A 20,037-nucleotide genomic window follows, 5' to 3' on the forward strand; every position below is an offset into this window, starting at 1 on the left:
GGGGAAAGAGAATAATTTGGAACAGAAGGTTTTGCAAGGGTCAATGTTAAAAAATTACCCATATGTATGTTTTATAAATTTATAATTTAATAACAATTTTAATTTTAAAAAGTCAAATATTAAGACATAACTTTAAAATTCTATTTTATAAGATTGATCTCTTTGGAGAAGGGAGAAGAGGGGGCATATAGAATGATATTAAAATATATCAATAACAATTAATTTGATTAAAAGACACAATTTTAATTTTTATTATTGCTGACCTACAGGTATGCAACATTTTCTTGGATGTACTTGTTAGCAGGACTTTTCCATGAGACTGGAATGGCCTTCATCACTTACGTTTGCATCAACTTGTTCTTTGGCATCAATTCAATTGTTTCACTGTCAGTGGTATATTTTCTTTCCAAGGAAAAGCCTAATGATCCGGTGAGATCCTTTATTAGTCTCCTAAATTTCAGTGAATATATCAAAAGGTTCAATGTTCATAAGCCTAAATTGGAAGAGTTTTTCATATTCTGAGACCCTGGGATAGAGAAGGAAAATGGTTTTTGAGAGAATGCTGTTTTGGAAGAGGGATAAATTCAATTTTTTTGAAATGCTTTTTAAGGCTTACTTCTTACAAAAACCATGACTTTCCACACAGTGCAAATTCTGGTTTAAAAATATTCAACAAACTAAAATTTTTCATATCATTATGTATAAAACCAACCGGTCAGTCTGCCTGAATGGAAATGTTTGTTTTCCTTCTATGAGAGGGTTGGAATAAATATCTCATGAGGCTGCTTACAGCTCTACATCCATGATATAGATAAAGATAGATATGAAGAATAGAAATAATAGTGTAATAACTATAATAATTTGCATTTATATAATACTTTAAAAGCTTCCCCTATCATAACTCTATATCTAACCTTTTGACCTACCTACAATAGATAATTAATAAATGCATTTTGCTTGCTGAGTAATACACAAATAATTAACTAACTTTACAAATAAAGAAACTGAGTCCCTGAGGTAACAAAATTGCTCAAGTGATCACCTAGTTAATTAGTCCCAAAAGTTTAAGGTTTGTTTGGTGCTTTGTGTATATTCTGATGAGCAGGAAGGAAATCAGTGCACTGAAAATAGTTTTCTCAAACAAGGAATGATGCAAAACCAAAGTATTTTCTTCCCATCAAAATGTAGTATATTCATCATCTCATATAATGATCGACTCACAGAATGGAAAAGACTTCAGAGACATGAAGTTGCTATCCAAGGTCACACAATTCATTTGCACAATTTGCATTGCACATTCACGTGCCTCTTTTTACCTGCCTCCTCATTACCAAAAAGGAATCATTCACTTTGGATCTTCCAAATATTATGAAGTTCCTAATTGGTAGGCAACTGCCACTATCTAATATAAAAGCAGATGTTCTTTAAAAGATAGGGTTGTAAGTGAACATCTGTAATACTGTCCTTCCTTCACAAATGCCTTTTTGTTTACCCTATACCAGACCCAAACTTCTGAATTGATCCCAATTGCTAGACTACATCAATTCTGATTAAAGGCCTGACAATTCTTAGGAATATCTCAGTCTCTTCCAAAGATGACAAGTAATTGCTTCAGAATATATGAAGATAGATAGTGCAGTGTATAGAGCACCAGCCTGAAGTCAGGAGGACCCAAGTTCAAATCCGGTCTCAGACACTTAACACTTCCTAGCTGTGTGACCCTGGACAAGTCACTTAACCTTGTTTGCCTCAGTTTCCTCATCTATAAAATGAATTGGAGAAGGAAATGACAAATATTCCAAAATCTTTGCCAAGAAAACCTGAAATCTCACTATTAAGTATAAATGAAAGACTGAACGAGATTAGGACTTAATTACTCTGGTCATAAGGGAAAAAAAGAAACACATGCCACTATTGTAGTCATACTCAGCTTGGTAGACTTGCCAGAAATTGTAATTCATTGGCATGTTATCAAGATGAGACATTGGAGGAAGATAGCGACAAATAAGAAGTTATTTCAGAACTTCATAGAAATAAAGTAGTAAATGTTAGTTTTAATTTCTCATACAAAATTAATCAGCACCAAGTTTTTAATCTTTGCCATTTTTTTCCTCAGAAGCAAAAGCCTAAATTCATTTGGTATTTTTTTTTCTTTCAGACTTTGGAACTTATCTCTGAAACCCTTAAACGGATTTTCCTGATTTTCCCACAATTCTGTTTTGGCTATGGTTTGATTGAACTATCTCAACAACAATCTGTCTTAGACTTTCTAAAAGCCTATGGAGTGGAATATCCCAATGAAACTTTTGAGATGAATAAATTAGGTGCAATGTTTGTTGCCTTGGTTGTTCAAGGCACTGTATTCTTTTTCTTACGACTCCTAATCAATGAATGGCTGATTAAAAAAATCAGGTAAAGTACCATGAAATAGTTGATATTTAGAAGCCATGAGGGAGCAGGAGGCAGAATGGATTGGGAGGGATCAATGTTCCAGTCTTTGTTCATAAGCTGTAGGCAACTTTTTAATTTAAGAAACTTTTAAAAAGTGATTCTGTGCCTGAAAAAAATGATTGTGTCATTAAATCAAACGGGGAAGTCAAAAGAAGGACCTTATTTTACATTGAGGGGCAATTAAGGGGGTAAAATAAGCTTAGTTTTAGGTATGACAAACTTGAGATTTTAGCATCCCTGCATTGGTCATATCCCAGGTAGAGTATTTACATTGAAAATAGGAAATTGAGACTCAAATTGGTGATAATTGAAACAAGGAGAAAGAATAAGTAAGATTATGTTTGCTGTGATTAGAAGTTGTGCTGTTTGGACTGACAATAGAAATTATGAAGGCTTTCCTATGAACTAGATTAGAATTAATAGTCCTAACAATGATAGCAAATATGTTTTTAAATATATATATATATAATATTTAATTATTATCACATGTCCACTGGGATTACAAACATTTCATTACCATATCTCTCAGTAAATTTATGGTAGAACCAAAATACCTATTCTCATAGTTTTTAGATCACCTAATAAATAGAAGATTTAGGAGGAAGTGGCAATTTGTATTTGATAATGCTCTTTTCAGGAAAAGAGACTTTTAAAGGAAATTTTAAATGGGTGTTATTCTTTCAAAAGCCATCTTATTGATACAAGTTCATCATTGCCTCTGTTTAGAATCTTACTCAGAGATATGAATTCGTCATCTATGCTGGAGAACATAGAGGAAGATGAAGATGTTCGAGCAGAAAGGATAAGGGTGGAAACTGGAGGAGCTGAATATGATTTGGTACAACTCCAACGTCTCACAAAAACCTACCAACTTATCCACAAAAAGATCATAGCTGTAAACAATATAAGCATAGGTATACCAGCTGGAGAGGTAAGTTATTAAACCTCTCTCAGAAAGGAATAATATTTTCACTTTCTTTACTTAATCTTTCATTACCCTAGCAAAAGAAAAATTCACCATAGATAGTACAAAGATAATAAAACTTCCTTTTGCCTCTATAGTTTTCTGAAGGTATCAGTCACAACATTAAAATCCCTGGTCAGTAAGTTTAGTAGAGTTTAAAAGGCACTGACTAAATGCAAAAACATTTTATCTGAGTTCAATTTCCAGCCCTGCCACTTACCTCTGTGTGATACCAGGCAAGTGAATTGACCTCTTTGAGCCTCAGTTTCCTCCTTATGTGTAAACTGAAGGGGGTTAACTAGAAGCAATGAATTTTTTGTCATAAGACCCTTTGGCAAATTAGTGAAACCAATAAACCCCTTCTCAAAATAACATTTTAAATGTATAAAATAAAACAATTAGGATTACCAAGGAAAACAATTGTATTGAAATATTTATTCACATGTTGTTTTTTTTTAAATTTTCTGGACCCACATTAGCCCATGCATTAGGTGATTTCTAATCTTCCAACTTCCAGTTCTAAAGCTATATGAGTATCTGTATTATCCACATATTTGGGGAAATGGGTTTTTCCAACCCAACTCATAGGATCCTGCCATAACTTTTTCTTTTAAATCATGTGCTATTTTCTTCCTTAAGGGATAGCAATTTAAGAAACATTTATTAAATACCTTCTACATAAATGAAATAAAAGCCTGGAATAATGGATCTGAAGTCTAAAGGACTGGAAGACCTGAGTTCAGAACCTAATGACTTAAGTTTCATTACCCCCCCCCCCAGGCAGCTCTCTAAAACAGTAAATATCTGGAAAGTTATAAATATGTACTGATAGAGGGTATTTTCATTTTATGTCAGAATGACCAGCTTGGTTTTTGTCTCATAGGGTAGAATTTTCCATATCAATGAAATTACAGGTTTGAAACACCCCCACCCCCATTATGCAAGACATGACCAAAATGAAGCAAGTTTAAGGTTCCAATTGATAAATAGCAGAACTAGAAAAGACTAGAAAAGCTTGCAAAGAAACCTTAGTAATAATAGTAGGTTCTGGGATAAGTCATCAAAAAGAGGACAATCATATTTCAAGTGCCATTTTATACTATGAACTTAACAATCTTCTCTAATAGCTCAGGGTGGTAAGAGTTGGCAGTGACTCTGCTCATCATCTAAGCATTTGGAATAACTGAACTAGAGATTATCTTCTGCCTTGGATTTATGACTCTCCAAAGCAAACAAAATGATTAGTTCAACATCAGAGTCTATTTCATTTTCAACTGGCAGTGGCAGGCGAAATCCTTGCCTGTCCTGACTATTAGATTAGAAGTCCATCAGTGAAATTTATTGAACCCTTCTCAATACAAAATACTGCACCTATTCTAAAGGGGATATAGAGATATGAGAAAGAGAGAGACAGAGACAAAGACAGAGACAGAGACACAAAGATAGAGAGAGATACAGAGAGAAAGAATGACAGTGAGAGAGAGAGAGAAACAGAAAGATAGACAGAGACAGAGACACACACACACGTAGAAAGCTTATTGTCAGTGGCTGATATAAAATTCTTTTTCCTTGGTTTCTTCCCTGTGAATAAAATGTTAGAACATAAGTAAGATGTTTATAAAATGTTGGGGAAAACTTAAAAACAGTTAGTAGAAAATTATTCTTTATTCTGATTGTGTTATTGTTCAACCATTAATATGTGAGTAGAACAACATGGAATTGCTATATATGCTTCTTCCATTTCAAATGAAATAAGAGCATATTTTAAAAGAAAAATATGGGTATTCCTGCTTACTTTCTTCTCTTATTTCTACATAGCTGTTTTTTGTTATAAACTAGATGGGTTTGAAGTAAACACCTACATTTATGGAATTTAAAGAACAGTCAATCAACAAGTATTTATTAAACATTTATTATGTAGTATACACTATATGTAGAGAACTAGGTAGTAGAGCTGACAGAAGCTTGAGTTAGACTCAAGAAAACCTGATTTCAAATTTGCCTTCAGACACTTCCAAACCATGTGATATTTGATAAGTCACCTAAACTATTGTATGCCTCAGTTTCCTCAATTATACAATGGGGACCAAAATAGCAGCTACCTCAAAGGGTCATTGTAAAGATCAAATGAAATGATATCTGTAAAATGCTTGGCATAAAGCTTGACACATACTAATAGCTAAATAAATACTTGTTCCTATCCCCTATCCTGATCCCAAAAATTAGGGATACAAAGAAATCCAGTACCAGTCCTTGTCCTCATGGAACTTAAATTCTAAATAAATGGCACAAACAGAATACAGACCAAGTAAATGGATGGCTTGAAGGGAAAAGTTATAATAACATAGAGAAATTGCTAGAGTGAACCATTCAGTAAAACGATGATTTTATTAATGGGAGACAACCTGTAAATCTTCATTATTTTATTCAGGTCAGCAAATTTTTTTTGTGGTACACTTTCAGACAAGGCATTAGAACATAACTTTTTAGATAGTATTTCCTCATGCTTCATGACCCCATTTGGAATTTTCAAGGCAAGGATATTGGAATGTTTTGTCATTCCTTCTCCAGCTCATTTTACAGATGAAGAAACTGAGGTAAACAGAGTAAAATGATTTGACCAGGCTCACACAGCTAGTGAGTGTCTGAGGCTGGATTTGAACAGATGAAAATGAATCTTTCTGATGTCAGATCTGGTGCTCTATCGTGTAGCTGTACCTTAACATAATGTATTAAAGTAGTATACCTTAAATGTATATAAAAATGTTTGGATAATTAAAATGAAGAAAGGTCTAGCCTTCACATTCTATAATGTCTGTATCTTTTGGTAGTGTCTATCTCATGTCACCTCATATACCTTTGGAGATTGAGCTTCCTTGCCAAGTAAATTAAGCATAATTGTCCCACCCTTTGGTAGATTTGCCTAAAAACTGGCAATGATATGATGTGATATATAACTCAGTATCAGGTTAAACAGGGAAAGTAATATGTGATGACAGACATATTTATCCCAAACCAGGACCAAGTGCCTTAGGTAAATAACTCTTCCTTCCTATTTTGGAAGCTGCTTTGGATAGGATCTAATAGTTGATGCTGTCATTTGGTTCTTGAGTTAATAGCAAACACATGCATGATATTTTAAACTATAATACACACATATATATACATATAACACACACACACACACACACACACACACACACACACACACACATATATATATATATATAAATAGCATGGGTAAATGCCACATGCCCAATCATTTATCTTGGAATATAAATCATAAAACTATGAAAAAAGAGCCAGAATTTTACATCAATCGTTAATGTTATCGCAATTCTTTAAAGTTAATAGACAATTTTCTCACACTAATCCTGTGAGATATGTGGTATAAAACTTATCACCCCCATTTTATATATCAAGGAACTGAGAGTAGGAGAGATGTTTTGTCTATTTATCACATATTTAATAAGTATCAGGGCTGAGATACAACTTGAGTAACTATTTTTCATCATCCAAAAATAATTCTATTAGCATTTCCTTTTCCAATAACTGACTGTCAAAATGAAAAAGAAAGAAGGTATATCATTTCATAATACTCTATAAATTCTTCATGACTGTATAAATCTTTTTCTCAAACCAGTGTTTTGGGCTCCTGGGAGTGAATGGAGCAGGGAAGACCACTATCTTCAAAATGTTGACTGGAGACATCATCGCAACAAGTGGAAAAATTCTGATCAGAAATCAAACTGGGTATGAAAAACTGGTATTCTAAGTAACAAAACACCACCCTGATGAGGAATAAAACTGAATATCCAATTTCCTATTTGGCTTTACTTATGGCTTAAAAGATTTAGATGAGGAGCATTAAAATAAAGAAAAATATATTCAATTATTTTAGTAATAAGGATAAAGGCTTTTGTGAGAATACCAGACTTCCACTGGAATCACTGGAAGTTAGCAATAACTGAGTTCAAATCCAGTCTCAGGCTAACTGTGCTTCTCTGGGAAAGTTTTTTGTTTGTTTGTTTGTTTGTTTGTTTATTTTTTAACTTGCCATCTACTTTGATTTCCTCATTTGTAAAGTGGGGATAACAATACCCATCCAGAGTCATTGTGATAATACATTGTAATAATTGCAAGCACTCTTTGCAAAAAAAAAAAAAAGCAATATATAATATTATTATTATTCAATAATATTCAATATTCAATAATAGTCACCAACTTATATAACACATTTCTCCCTTTTAGCTTATGTAAGCTACCAAAGATGTATGCCTATTTAAGTTGATCTCTCTCTCTCTCTCTCTCTCTCTCTCTCTTTCTCTCTCTCTTTCTGTCTCTCTCTCTCTCTGGGTCTCTCTGTCTATCTCTCTCTATCTGTCTCTCTATCTGTCTGTGTATGTATCTGTGTGTATGTTTCTGTGTATGTTTCTCTCTCTCTCTCTCTGTCTCTCTGTCTGTCTCTCTCTGTCTATCTCTGTCTGTCTCTGTCTCTCTCTCTCTCTCTCTCTCTCTCTCTCTCTCTCTCTCTCTCTCTCTCTCTCTGTCTATCTCTATCTGTCTCTGTGTCTGTATATGTATCTGTGTGTATGTTTCTGTGTGTGTGTGTGTGTGTGTGTGTATGTGTATGCACATCTATCTATCTATCTCTGTCTTTATCTCTGTCTCTTCCATTGATCCCCATGATTCAGAACCCTTGGTCGAGTTGACACACACTATTCATCAATTGGCTACTGCCCACAGGAAGATGCCTTGGATGATCTGGTGACTGTAGAAGAGCATCTGTACTTTTATGCCAGAATCCATGGAATTCCAGAGAAAGACATTAAGGAAGTGAGTATGTGATTGAAAAGCTGAGCTCATTGGGAAAACCATTATTCATTCTTCCTGTTCCAATCCCCATCAATTTGACATGTGAAAACTATTGTACTTGCCGATGTAATGAGAAGCCAGGCTTTAGCAATGCCCTGTAGTTTTATGACATTACATCATCTGGAATTTGTTCCGATTGTGCCTGCTGAACATTTGCATTCCAAATTTTAGAAGTAAGATGAGTGAAGGGTCAAAGGTGCCAAAGTATAGACTTCATGTGGGCTTTAAATATTTTGCAAGAGCTATATGGAAAGGGGAAATGAGCATCATCTTCTAGGATGTAGATTTCAGATTTAAAAACTCTGAAAAGTCTCTCCTTTCTCAAATGCCAAATGAGGGATCACATACCTACAGGGGGCTTTAGCTGGAGTTTGCCTTGGTACCTATGTATAATTTAGTACTCATATCAGCTGCAACTGATTTTGAGACCTTTGAATTGGCCTTAAGATTTCTAGTCCATGTTCACTACTGATTAGGTCTCTGGGGAAACTCACTGTAACTCAGTTATGGAGTTTCAAAAAAAAAAAAAAAACTAAAAACAAACCAATAACTTTCTTGGCCAAAATTATTGAGCAGTCCTTTAAAGATAGAATGATTATTAATATAAAGGGGTTTTTTTTGTTTGTTTGTTTGTTTGTTTTTTCTGAGGCTGGGGTTAAGTGACTTGCCCAGGGTCACACAGCTAGGAAGTGTTAAGTGTCTGAGACCAGATTTGAACTCCGGTCCTTCTGAATTCAAGGCTGGTGTTCTAACCACTGTGCCCCCTAGCTGCCCCTATTAATATAAATTTAAGGTATATTCAGAATGGGCAATCATTTCACCAAGCAGTTAAACCATATGGGAAGGGGATTTCAAGGCATAATATGAAATTTTGGTCAAATAGAGAAGCTTCCATTTTGATTTTAGTGATTAACTGCAGCTCTTATTAAAGATTGAATGGACTAGTTTATTGATATTTTTAAAGCTCTAGGGCTTGTACCTTTTTTCAGCTTGGAGTCTCTTTGCTAGCAGAATTTTACACTAGACATAACTCCAAAAGCATCCCTTGAGTAAATATCACAGTGTAGGTAAGGGTTGGATTATATGGCTTCAAAGATTTCTTCTACCTCTGTCTATGATATAATTCCATGCTCAAAATGCATTAAGAAATACAAACTTATAAGAACAGAATACTTATAAGAAGATAACATATACATATGTGTGTATACATACATATTTGTATATATGTATGTATATAATAGTCTACCATAACTAAATGTTTAAGGGTTTATCTTTTCATTTTATTAATTCCTAAAATACAATATATTTCTCAAAAATGTTTTATAGTCCCTCATTAGAAAAGGGAGCCACCAACTTTTACATGTAGATTCAAATTCTCACTAAGAATATCAGGATTTTCATCTAATATTAACTTGTGAGGTTGTTATCAGATTCTGTCAGGATTTATTTGTTTGTATCTATTACCTATTTTCAATATTCCATATTTTATGTATAGTCAACTTTTTCAAAACATTGTTCATATCTTTATTTTTAATTATTTGTGCTGAGCTTCAACAGTTTCCAAATGGTATCCCTAAGGCTTTAGATAGGTTGAAAAATTTCTGAAGGTACACTCCACTGAAAGGATAAATGCCAAATTGAAAAGGCACATTGGATTTCATAGTGCCACAACTAACAGAGACTTCAACATATTTTATAAGCATGGCTGCTGCTGCAGTTTGATAAAGTGTCAATAGCCCTAGTTCATTTTCTAAAAGAAACACCTAGGAGTGAATGGGTATATATTTTTTCTGACCATTGGTCCTGAATCCTAAAATGAATATTAAAAGATGCTTGGAATGAAATATTAAAAATAAGGCAAATGAAAGGTCAACATTAAAATGGTATAGTCTGGAATGTATTTAAGCTTGAAATATGGGAGTTGGGTCATATGGAAGTTCATGTTCTAAATATCAGAATCAGTCCAAAGAAAATGACACTGAAGTCTTTATATATTTACTAATCATCTCAAGAAGTATAGAAATTTCTGGGCTGAAGAGTGATTAAATATAGAAGATTTTATTTACAACAATTAATTGTTTTTTTTTAAATAAAAATATTACATTTTCTGTTCAACAAGGGAAGTTTGCAAAGATAATAGGCAGAAAGACACACTTGATGGAAAATTTGTCTCAAAATAAAGAAGATGAGATATCAAATTCTATCCTTTCATTGGAGTCATCTCGGCTCCATGTCACTTAAATATTCAATGCCTAGGAGACTCTCTATTAATATAAGCTATAGAGGAAATGCCAATCTGCATTGATAGAGAGAGCTTTCTCCTTAAAAATTCCTGTATCAATGAAGTTATAAGTCTAGTCCCTATCCCATCTCCTTATCCTATTTTGTTGTTCCTTTCTTATTTAGTTGAAGATCTTTGTTTCAAAGAGAATTTTGTGGAGTGGATGGTTATAGGAAAGAAAAAGGAAGAGAAGGGAACAAGCATTTATAAAGTGCCTTCTTTGTGTCAGACACTGTGCTAACTGCTTTATAAATATTATCTCATATGGAAAGAAAAAATTTCACATGCTAATATTATTGTACTTTTGAAAGGAATAGCAAGTTGTACATAGCAGATTTGCAGTTTCATGTACAATCATCTTTTTTTTACTATATTATGTTTAGAAATGCTTATTTTATTCCATAAATAAAGAAACAAATATCTTACATGATTATTTAAAAAAACCCTTTGTGTTTCTGTTTTAAACTTCATCATTATTTGTTTTAAGTTCCCTACTCTGGGAGACAATTAGATGATTTAGTGGATAGAATATCAACTCTGAAGTAGAGAGGACCAAGATTCAAATCTTCAGATACTTGACACTTATTAGCTGTATGGTTCTGGGCAAGTCACTTAACCCCAACTGCCTCACAAAAAAAAAAAAAAAAAAAGAGAGAGAGAGAGAGAGAGAGAGAGAGAGAGAGAGAGAGAGAGAGAGAGAGAGAGAAGAAAATTTTCTCTAGTAATCTTAGTTTTATTGAGGTAATTAAGATCATAAAATCATAGACAAAGAATTAGAAGAAATCTTAGAGATAATCTCATTCAACTCCTATCCACATCATGACATCCTTTTATGATAGCTCCTGATGAAGCTTTCAAGCAATGGAGAATTCCCTTAGGGACAATTCTACCATGGGGAAGTTTCTCTTTAGTATTAACCCCTCATTCTATCTCTCTTTAAAATCCAATCATCACATATAGTTCTCTGTTCCTAATGACAAATTCTTTTTTTTTTTTTTTTTGTAAGGTATACATGTGTATGTACAATTCTAATTTGTTGTTGTTTTTTCCACAGACTGTTTATAAACTTCTTTGGAGACTTCAGCTAATGCCTTATAAAGAAAAATCAACATGTATGTGCAGCTATGGCACAAAAAGAAAATTATCAACTGCAATAGCTTTGATTGGGAAGCCATCAATTTTACTATTGGTAGGTGAATAGTTTATAGCAAAGCTGCTAAGTTTTAGAGAAAGCAGAGCACATTTTCACAAATTCACACAGATTATACTTTTCTGTCTATATTTTTCATCTAAATCAATTAATATCAGAGATCAATTTTGCACTCAAGCAAGATGCTAGAAAATGATACTTCCTTTTGCAAGTTAAGAACTCTGTGTGGATTTCAGCAGAGTAATAAGATGTGTCATGAATAATTCCTGAGAATTCCAACTAATGGACTTAAGGCCAGAACTTGATGGGGCTTAATTCCTGGTTAATTAAAAGGTTATCTTTTCTTACCCCCCCCCTTTTCCTCCTGTAGATTGCAAAAGTTTTTATAGTTTATGATCTTCCAACAGCTACAGATATATTCTACTTTTTTAGTATAGTCCTGCCTAATTTCTTTGATGCTAACCCAGTTTCTGTTTCAATGCTATAAAATCGACTACCTTGGGCTGTCATTCATAGCCCTTGGGAATTTTTTTTTTCAGACTTCAGAGTCTGATCATCAGAAAGGATTTCCTATTTTCTTGACCCCATCTACTTCATTCAGTCCTTCTGGCCCACTAGCCATGAAGTTTATTCTTCACTCTTCAATTCTCAGTAATAAATCCCTCCCCCAAAAAATCTGGACCTTAAAGGTTATATTGTGTAAATTTCCAGCTTTTATACCACTCTATTTTGTAAGTCTGCATACTCTGGTTCTTTAGGAGGTGCTTGCCTTCTCATCTCACCTGAGTCCCTTGTCCTGCTTACCTCAGTGAAGTAGTTTCTAAAATCTTGACCTTTTTGGATAGCTCATCCCCCTGGAACAAAATCACTTCTAACTAATCCATGTAGGCTGCAGTCAGGAGTCTTCAATTTATCATTGCTTATTTAGGCTATTTTTTCTTTAAAAAAATGACAGGAAATGAGACTGGCTGGAGACATTCTACCAGAATTTTCTAACAAAGAAAGGACATTTTAATGTTTTTCTCAATAATATTTTATTTTTCCAATTATATATAAAGATAGTTTTCAACATTAATTTTTGTAAGACTTTGAGTTCCAAATTTTTCCTCCCTCCCTTCCTTACCTCCCCATTCTCCAAGATAGTAAGCAATTGAATATAGATTATACATGTATAATCATTTTAAACATATTTCCATATTAGTCATGTTATAAAAGAAAATAATGAAAGGGAAAAACCACAAGAAAGAAAAAGCAAACAAAAAAGGTAAAAACAATGCTTGATTTGCATTCAGTCTTCCTAGTTCTTCCTCCAAATGTGGATGGCATTTTCCAATTCCAAATCTACTGGAATTGTTTTGGATCACTGTACTGCTGAGAAAACCTAAGCCTGTCATAGGTGATCATCATACACTGTTCCTGTTACTGTGTACAATGTTCTCCTGGTTTTGCTCACTTCGCTGAGCATCAGTTTGCGCAAATCTTTCCAGGCTTTTTCTAAAATTAGCCGGCTCATCATTTCTTATAGAACAATATATTCCATTATATTCATATACTATAACTTATTCAGCCATTCCCCAATTGATGGGCATCCACTCAATTTTCAATTCTTAGTCAACACAAAAAGGACAGTTATAAATACTTTTGCACATGTGGTCCCAAAAGGTCATTTTAAAAAAGAAAATGTTCACTATCTGACTTTGTGAGCTGTTTACATTTACCTTGTGCTGCGCTACTAACTTCTGATTGATATTCTAGTATTCCATAATGTATAGCCATATAATATCAATAGAATATTTTATTTAAAAGAATAACCCTTATTTCAGGGAAACATTGAATATTATTAAAAAGTTTTGCAGTTTCATTTGCTTAATTTCCCTTTGCTTTAATTTTCTTTAATGAATTACCTTTTGATATTGCAGAAATTTCTTAAATAGTCTCTGTGCCTGAAATCTCTCTATTCACTAATCCATACTGTAAACATCTGTCAATTCACTTGTTCCCTAAGCATATGTCTAATCATGTCACTAAAATCTTATTTAATAAATTCCATTGATTCCTTAGTACAACTAGGATCAAAGACAAACTCATGTTTGGAATATGACCTCTCAAGGTATTTCTTTTTTCCTTTCCTTCTCAATTTTCCTTTCAAGGCTTATTTTACACCGTTCCCCTTCACATTTTATGGTTAAGTGAAAGTTGACTTAAAATTACTTTTTGTTGTTCCTCCCACACAACATTCAATCTCCTATATCCATGCCTTTCCACAGGCTGATGTATTCCTATTTCACCTCTACCTATAAATGGCCATGCTTCCTTCAAAATTCTTAATAGATCAAAGGCCTTAGGACTTTTTCTGATCTCCCCAACTGCTAGTCCTTTTTCTCATAAGTGAGCATGCATTACTTTTGTATATTCTTACATGAATATATATTTTCTTCCCTAATCAAATTTATTGATGGCAGGACTTGTTTAATGTTGTGTTTGTATTTCGAGAGCACTTAATAAATACTTATTAATTGATTGGATTCAACTTTCCCATTTACAATGTCTCTCTAACATATAGATATATAGATTGATAGACAGATAAATATAGGTAGATATAGCCAAATGGATATATAGAGATATATGTACATATTATATAAATATGCTATGTATGTTATATAGGATGTATATTATATATTTATTATATATGTTACATATATACTACATACATATGTATGTAGTATATATGTAACATAAATATCCACTTAGTATTATAAGACAAAAAGAATATAGGTTCCTTAAGGGCACATTTATCCTTTATATATTTTCTTTGGCTTATACCAGCAACCTGGTGCAGTAAGAGGTATCATGGCATAGAAAGAATACTGGATATAGAAATGCTAAAGTTCAAGCTCTTTCATTGCCACCTGGCACTTTTGATCATGGACAACTTCTTAACCTCTCTGAGGCAAATGTTTCTCATTTTAAAATAAAGGTAATATTTTATACTGCCTGGAACACTACAATAATAATAATACTCATTTTATCCATCTCAAAAGGGACATTTTAAAATAAATTCTGTCTAAATTCGAAATCACTAGGCAAATGTATGCTGTTTTTATCAAAATTATCATAGTTCAATAAATAATGCATAATTTTTAAAAATATCTTCTCAGGTTGTGACTATGAACCACTAGCTAATGTCATTCCAAAGTTTCTTTACCATTCCAAGCACTCTCACATGTCATCCCATTTCTTTCTGTTGCAACTAGAGAGAATATTCTCAGCAACAATAATAAATAGCTCTGCATTCAGAAGTGGACTGACAATTTGGCTCAGGCCATGTGAGATGGGGACAAAGCCTAGCATTCCAGCCTCTGGACTTGGCCATGCAGGGAGAAAAGTGCCAACCTTATTTTCTCAGACGATGAGGTGGAAATTTAACCAAAAACAGAAGAGGCAGGTGTAGAATAACAAGGTGTCATTTTGCATAGTCACTTTGGGGAATGGAACGACAATTTAAAATGATTAATCTTGGTGCTTTTTGACAGCTGCAAAAACAAGCCTCTGGAACCTAAAATGAGTTAGTCATAGGACCTCGTTAAGGGAGTTCAGGTCTAGGGAAGCCAGATGTGGTGATGATTCATGTAAGGCATCTCATCCAAAAATTAATTAATTTGATTAATTACTTTTTCTTGTATTTTTTTTTTATTAAGGATGAGCCAAGCTCTGGAATGGATCCTAAATCTAAACGACATCTCTGGAAGATCATTTCAGAAGAAGTACAAAACAAATGCTCAGTGATACTTACTTCTCACAGGTAAAGTGAATTGTAGAAACTTGGAGATCTAAGAATACAAACTCTGAAATATATCTTCATGATGATATTCAGGAAAACAATCATTTATAATATTTGCAATTTATTAAAACAATAGACTGCCTTTCACATATACATAGCAATGTTCTAAGAAATATGTGGTAGCAAATTCAAGAATACGGACTTAAGTCACCTTGAAGATATAGGATACAATCCATCATCTATTCAAACTTAATTATATATTTGTTTAGCCAAACTATCTGTTTAAACTTAATCTTTGTTTAATAGTTTCTAAATAAGTATGTAGTATAACCTAAGCATACATTTAAAGATTAGATTAGAGAGGATGTGGATAACATTCTTTAATACAAAGTAATTATATACTTAGATTATTCTCACAAACTTTAAAACTATAAAGAAGACTGTTTAGAGGAATCATGGAAAAGAGAATAGAGAGCTGGCCTTGAAATCAGGAGCACTTGGATTGAAATCTTGCTTCTGAGATATGGTTTTTTAACCAGCACACTCCACTTAACTTCAGAATGCTCCAGCCAACTGTCTAGGACTGGAAGTTACAAAACAATTGCTGATCTGCTTTAATGTGTGGAATATCCTATTCAGAAGTTTTTTTAGCAATAAAATCACCTATCTGTTCTCCAAAACCCCCAAGTCTTTAACCTATATTTCATAATCTGCTAACCAGTGTTAAATCCAGAAATTTGTACAAATAGGATCCCTCTCTCCCAATAGTTATTTTATTCTTTTTAAGGGATAGTGCTGAAACTTAGGGAAGGAAACTAGTTTTTTTCCCATGTCATTGACTAGATGAGCTATCCATCAGCACCAGAGCAATCAACATGAATTGGTCATGGAATAAAGGAATATAACTCTAGATGTGTTTTCTTCTCCTTTATGGATTGAACAAAAGAAGGTATTCCTGATCTAAGTGAATAGAGCTTGACATAGAATCAAGAAGACCAGGTTCAAATCTGGCCTAGGCTGTGTAACTCAGGGGAAGTCACTTAATCTCATCTACCTCAATTCTCTCATCTGTAAAATGGGGATAAGTTGTGCCCAGTGTTATGTGAAGCTAAAGTGAGATAACATTTGTAAGGAGCTTTGCAAACCTTAAAGCTCTATATAAATGCTGGTTATTATTACTATTATTATAATTATAATTAATTTAAGAATATAAGTAATCACTATTGCTTCAGAAATACCAGAAAAGTCATTTTCTTTATTGAACTGTAAGGCTGCTGTTTGGGACCTCCTCCTGTCTCCCTGATAATTACTGGATAGAAGATAGTTCTATTTAAGAAATAAACATCTCTAACTAGGCAAGTACCTCCCTAGATTTCAGTGTTCCTATGGCTTTCTTGTGATTTTCACCTAGTAAATTCATCCCCCAAATCTTTCTAAATTAAAAGATTTTTGAAAGAAAATAAGGATCATATGATCATTAGATCTGAACTGAAAGTGACCTTGGAGTCCTCATCCTATAGATGAGGAACTAAGCACAGATTTAATAAATTGCCCCAGGTCATATAGGTGATCAAGTATTTCAACCCAACCCATCAAGTATTTGAACCCAACTCTTGATTCCAGAGACAATGATCTTAGATTTATGGTGAAAGATGGGACAGGAAGCTAAAACAGTGAGGAGAGAAATCCCTTTCAGCACCAAGGACAGATTCCAGATATTGAAAAGCAGGGCAGCCTTATAATTCTAGTCATAGCCCACTCTAGCCTCCAACTTTTTTTTTTTTTTTTTTTTTTGGCCCATTCTATGCCTTTACCACCCTAAAAATATCATTTAGCTTTAGCGCCTTTTATTCTGGTACTTCCACTGGTGACTCTAGATTGCTATCCTAACATAGACTTTATCCACTTCTACTCCTAAACAAAGCACCCTTGATCTTGTGACAGAAATTCCCATTACTCTCTTTAATATCAGATCTCTTAATAAAGGTCTACTTCCTCTTCTCCATATTCATACTCACTTCCTTGGGAACCAAGAATTTGTAGGACATGGGAAGACCCTGATCCCTCAGAGATTTAGGAGTCATTGATGTCTTCTCATAGGAAATCAAGAAGAAATCAAGTTCCTTCAGTTAAATTGGGAAGACAAAAATTAGAGGAGAAATAGACAAATCCTTTAGGGAAAATTTTGAAAAGAAATTGGGATGTGTTGAAAGAACTAATAGATTTATATGAAGAATCAAGGACAGATTCTATTTGGTAGTGATGATAGAAGCAAAAGTATAAAGGTAAGAACAAGTAAGATAATGGGCTAAGAGGGAGGTGATCCACATAGCAAGAAGAATCATCACAATTACAAAAGTTCAATAATGAAGTCATTATTTTTAGTTCATTAAAGACACACATAATCAAAATTGAGCATTTAATTATAATCCTGTTATAAAATACTGAATATTTTTCCACTTTATTTTTCAGCATGGAAGAATGTGAAGCTCTCTGTACCAGATTGGCCATTATGGTGAATGGAAGGTTCCAATGCATTGGTTCTTTACAACACATAAAAAGCAGGTTAATAACCAATAGATTGTTTCTTAAATGGATCTAGATATGTGCGGGGCTCTGCTTCAAAGATCATTTCAGTTGTCTATTATACAATGAATTGAGAAAATGGAGTGGGGAAGCCAATCATTTGAACGAAATTAATATTTTCCCCTTAAAATTAAAAAAAATATATTTGCTTTGGGTTTATTTTACTTTTAAAACCTGACAATAGGAAACAGCTAAAGCTTACTGAGGTTGGTTTTTCTCATGATGTGTTTGACAGAAAAATTATATACACATATATGTTATATATATATAACATATATAGAGAGAGAGAAAGAGAAAGTAGACAAGGCATTTATACTATTCTTTTATAATTCAGGTTGAGTTGAACTTTGACAAATACATTAAATTCTAGACTTGACAGTAAGTTAATTACCATTTTCCTAGGTCTTCCACAAATTGCTTTATACTTTTATGACTTTGGAAGCCTGTAAGGTGTGTGTATATAGGGAGGAGAGGAATCTCATGTATAGAAACAGACACATAAATAACTTTATTAATACTAATTTATACTAGAATTGATAACCTACGATCACCAAAGGCCTCCCCCTCTCTCTAAATATATATAGAGAGGAGTAGGCAGGAAACTAGGTAGTTCCATAGCATATAGAGTGCTTGGTCTGGAGTCAGGAAGACATGAATTCAAATTTGGGCTCAGATTCTTAAAAAAGTGTTCAACCTTAAGCAAGGCACTGAAATTCTGTTTGCCTCAGTTTCCTTAGCTGTTGAATGGGGATAATAATAATCCCTCAGGGGAGAAAATAAAATGACATAATCTCTGTAACTTGTTTTGTAAGTCTTAAGAGAGTTATTTATATAATCCCTTATAGAGACATATTTATATAGTTATATAAATAAACAAGGTTATATAAATATCACCTACTATTATATATATATGTGTTCACATATATATGTAAAAATCAAATTTCAGAATATGTCTTCCTACCCTACCTCCTAACAGCACTGTTTTCCCATAATATAAGAGGGTTTTCACCAGAAAGGAAGAAGAATGAAAAAAAACCTTATAAACTGTCCTGGCTTTGTGGAGTTTATTGTTTTTACTGTTTATGTTAAGAGTAATATACTTAGAGACAGCTTAGTTGGTGTGTATTTTGATTGGAAGTGATAATAACAGCAGAAATACAGAGGTGGGGAAAAGTAAGGTAAAGGGTTAAGAGGGAAGTATCAAATAGCAAGAAGGATGCAGTACTACTGTACATTCCTGGGAAGTTAATTCAGCTTTCAAATATTTTCTATGCTCCTCTATGAGATAAAGAAAGACATTAAAGAATCATCATTTGTATGCCATCAGAATTCCAAAAGTCTAATAAGGAAGTTATTATTCACTGAAGAAGGAAAAAAAAAAATCCGAGTTTACTTTAACTTCCTCTAGTGGTAGAATTACTGAATCTTTAAAGATGTGCCTTTCTATTCATTAATTCACTTTTTTTTTTTTTTTTTTTTTTTTTTTTGTGCTCAGGCAGTTGGGGTTAAATGACTTGCCCAGGGTCACACAGCTAGGAAGGGTTAAGTATCTGAGGCCAGATTTGAACTCAGGTCTTCCTGACTTCAGGGCTGGTGCTCTATCCACTGTGCCACCTAGCTGCCCCCACTAATTCACTTTTAAATTAAAAATATCTTAACTCTAAAATTGATATCAAATTTCTAAATAATTTTTTATCATGGAAAATCCAAGAGTTTTCTAAAGTGTTGATATTTTCTAAATGTAACTTTTATTCAAAGAGTATGATTGCATGTCATTGTAGATAAAATTTTTAAATCATGTCATTAAAATCTTTTCAGCCTGATTGTCCTGAAGTGAAAATAAATATTTTTAAAGGAACAATGTAGTCAGTTTGCACACCATTAAATCATTGATTTTCACCTAGTTTTCCAGTGAAACAACTTTACTATAGCATTGTTCACATCACATT

The 20,037-nt window shown here is 33.4% G+C and overlaps 1 protein-coding gene across 1 annotated transcript in view; it reads left to right on the forward strand.

Moving 5' to 3' along the window:
- The window catches only part of ABCA12 (ATP binding cassette subfamily A member 12), a 220,276-nt gene that overhangs the window by 193,363 nt on the left and 6,876 nt on the right, over window positions 1-20,037 (forward strand). The window contains exons 44-51 of the mRNA XM_074298763.1: window positions 270-429; window positions 2,159-2,412; window positions 3,178-3,382; window positions 7,059-7,168; window positions 8,110-8,251; window positions 11,626-11,760; window positions 15,420-15,523; window positions 17,975-18,067. Coding sequence (XP_074154864.1) covers window positions 270-429; window positions 2,159-2,412; window positions 3,178-3,382; window positions 7,059-7,168; window positions 8,110-8,251; window positions 11,626-11,760; window positions 15,420-15,523; window positions 17,975-18,067 — 1,203 coding nt within the window. The remainder of the gene's footprint in view (window positions 1-269; window positions 430-2,158; window positions 2,413-3,177; window positions 3,383-7,058; window positions 7,169-8,109; window positions 8,252-11,625; window positions 11,761-15,419; window positions 15,524-17,974; window positions 18,068-20,037) is intronic.

This window comes from Sminthopsis crassicaudata, chromosome 3 (assembly GCF_048593235.1).
Source record: "Sminthopsis crassicaudata isolate SCR6 chromosome 3, ASM4859323v1, whole genome shotgun sequence".
In the NCBI taxonomy this organism is placed as follows: Eukaryota; Metazoa; Chordata; class Mammalia; order Dasyuromorphia; family Dasyuridae; genus Sminthopsis; species Sminthopsis crassicaudata.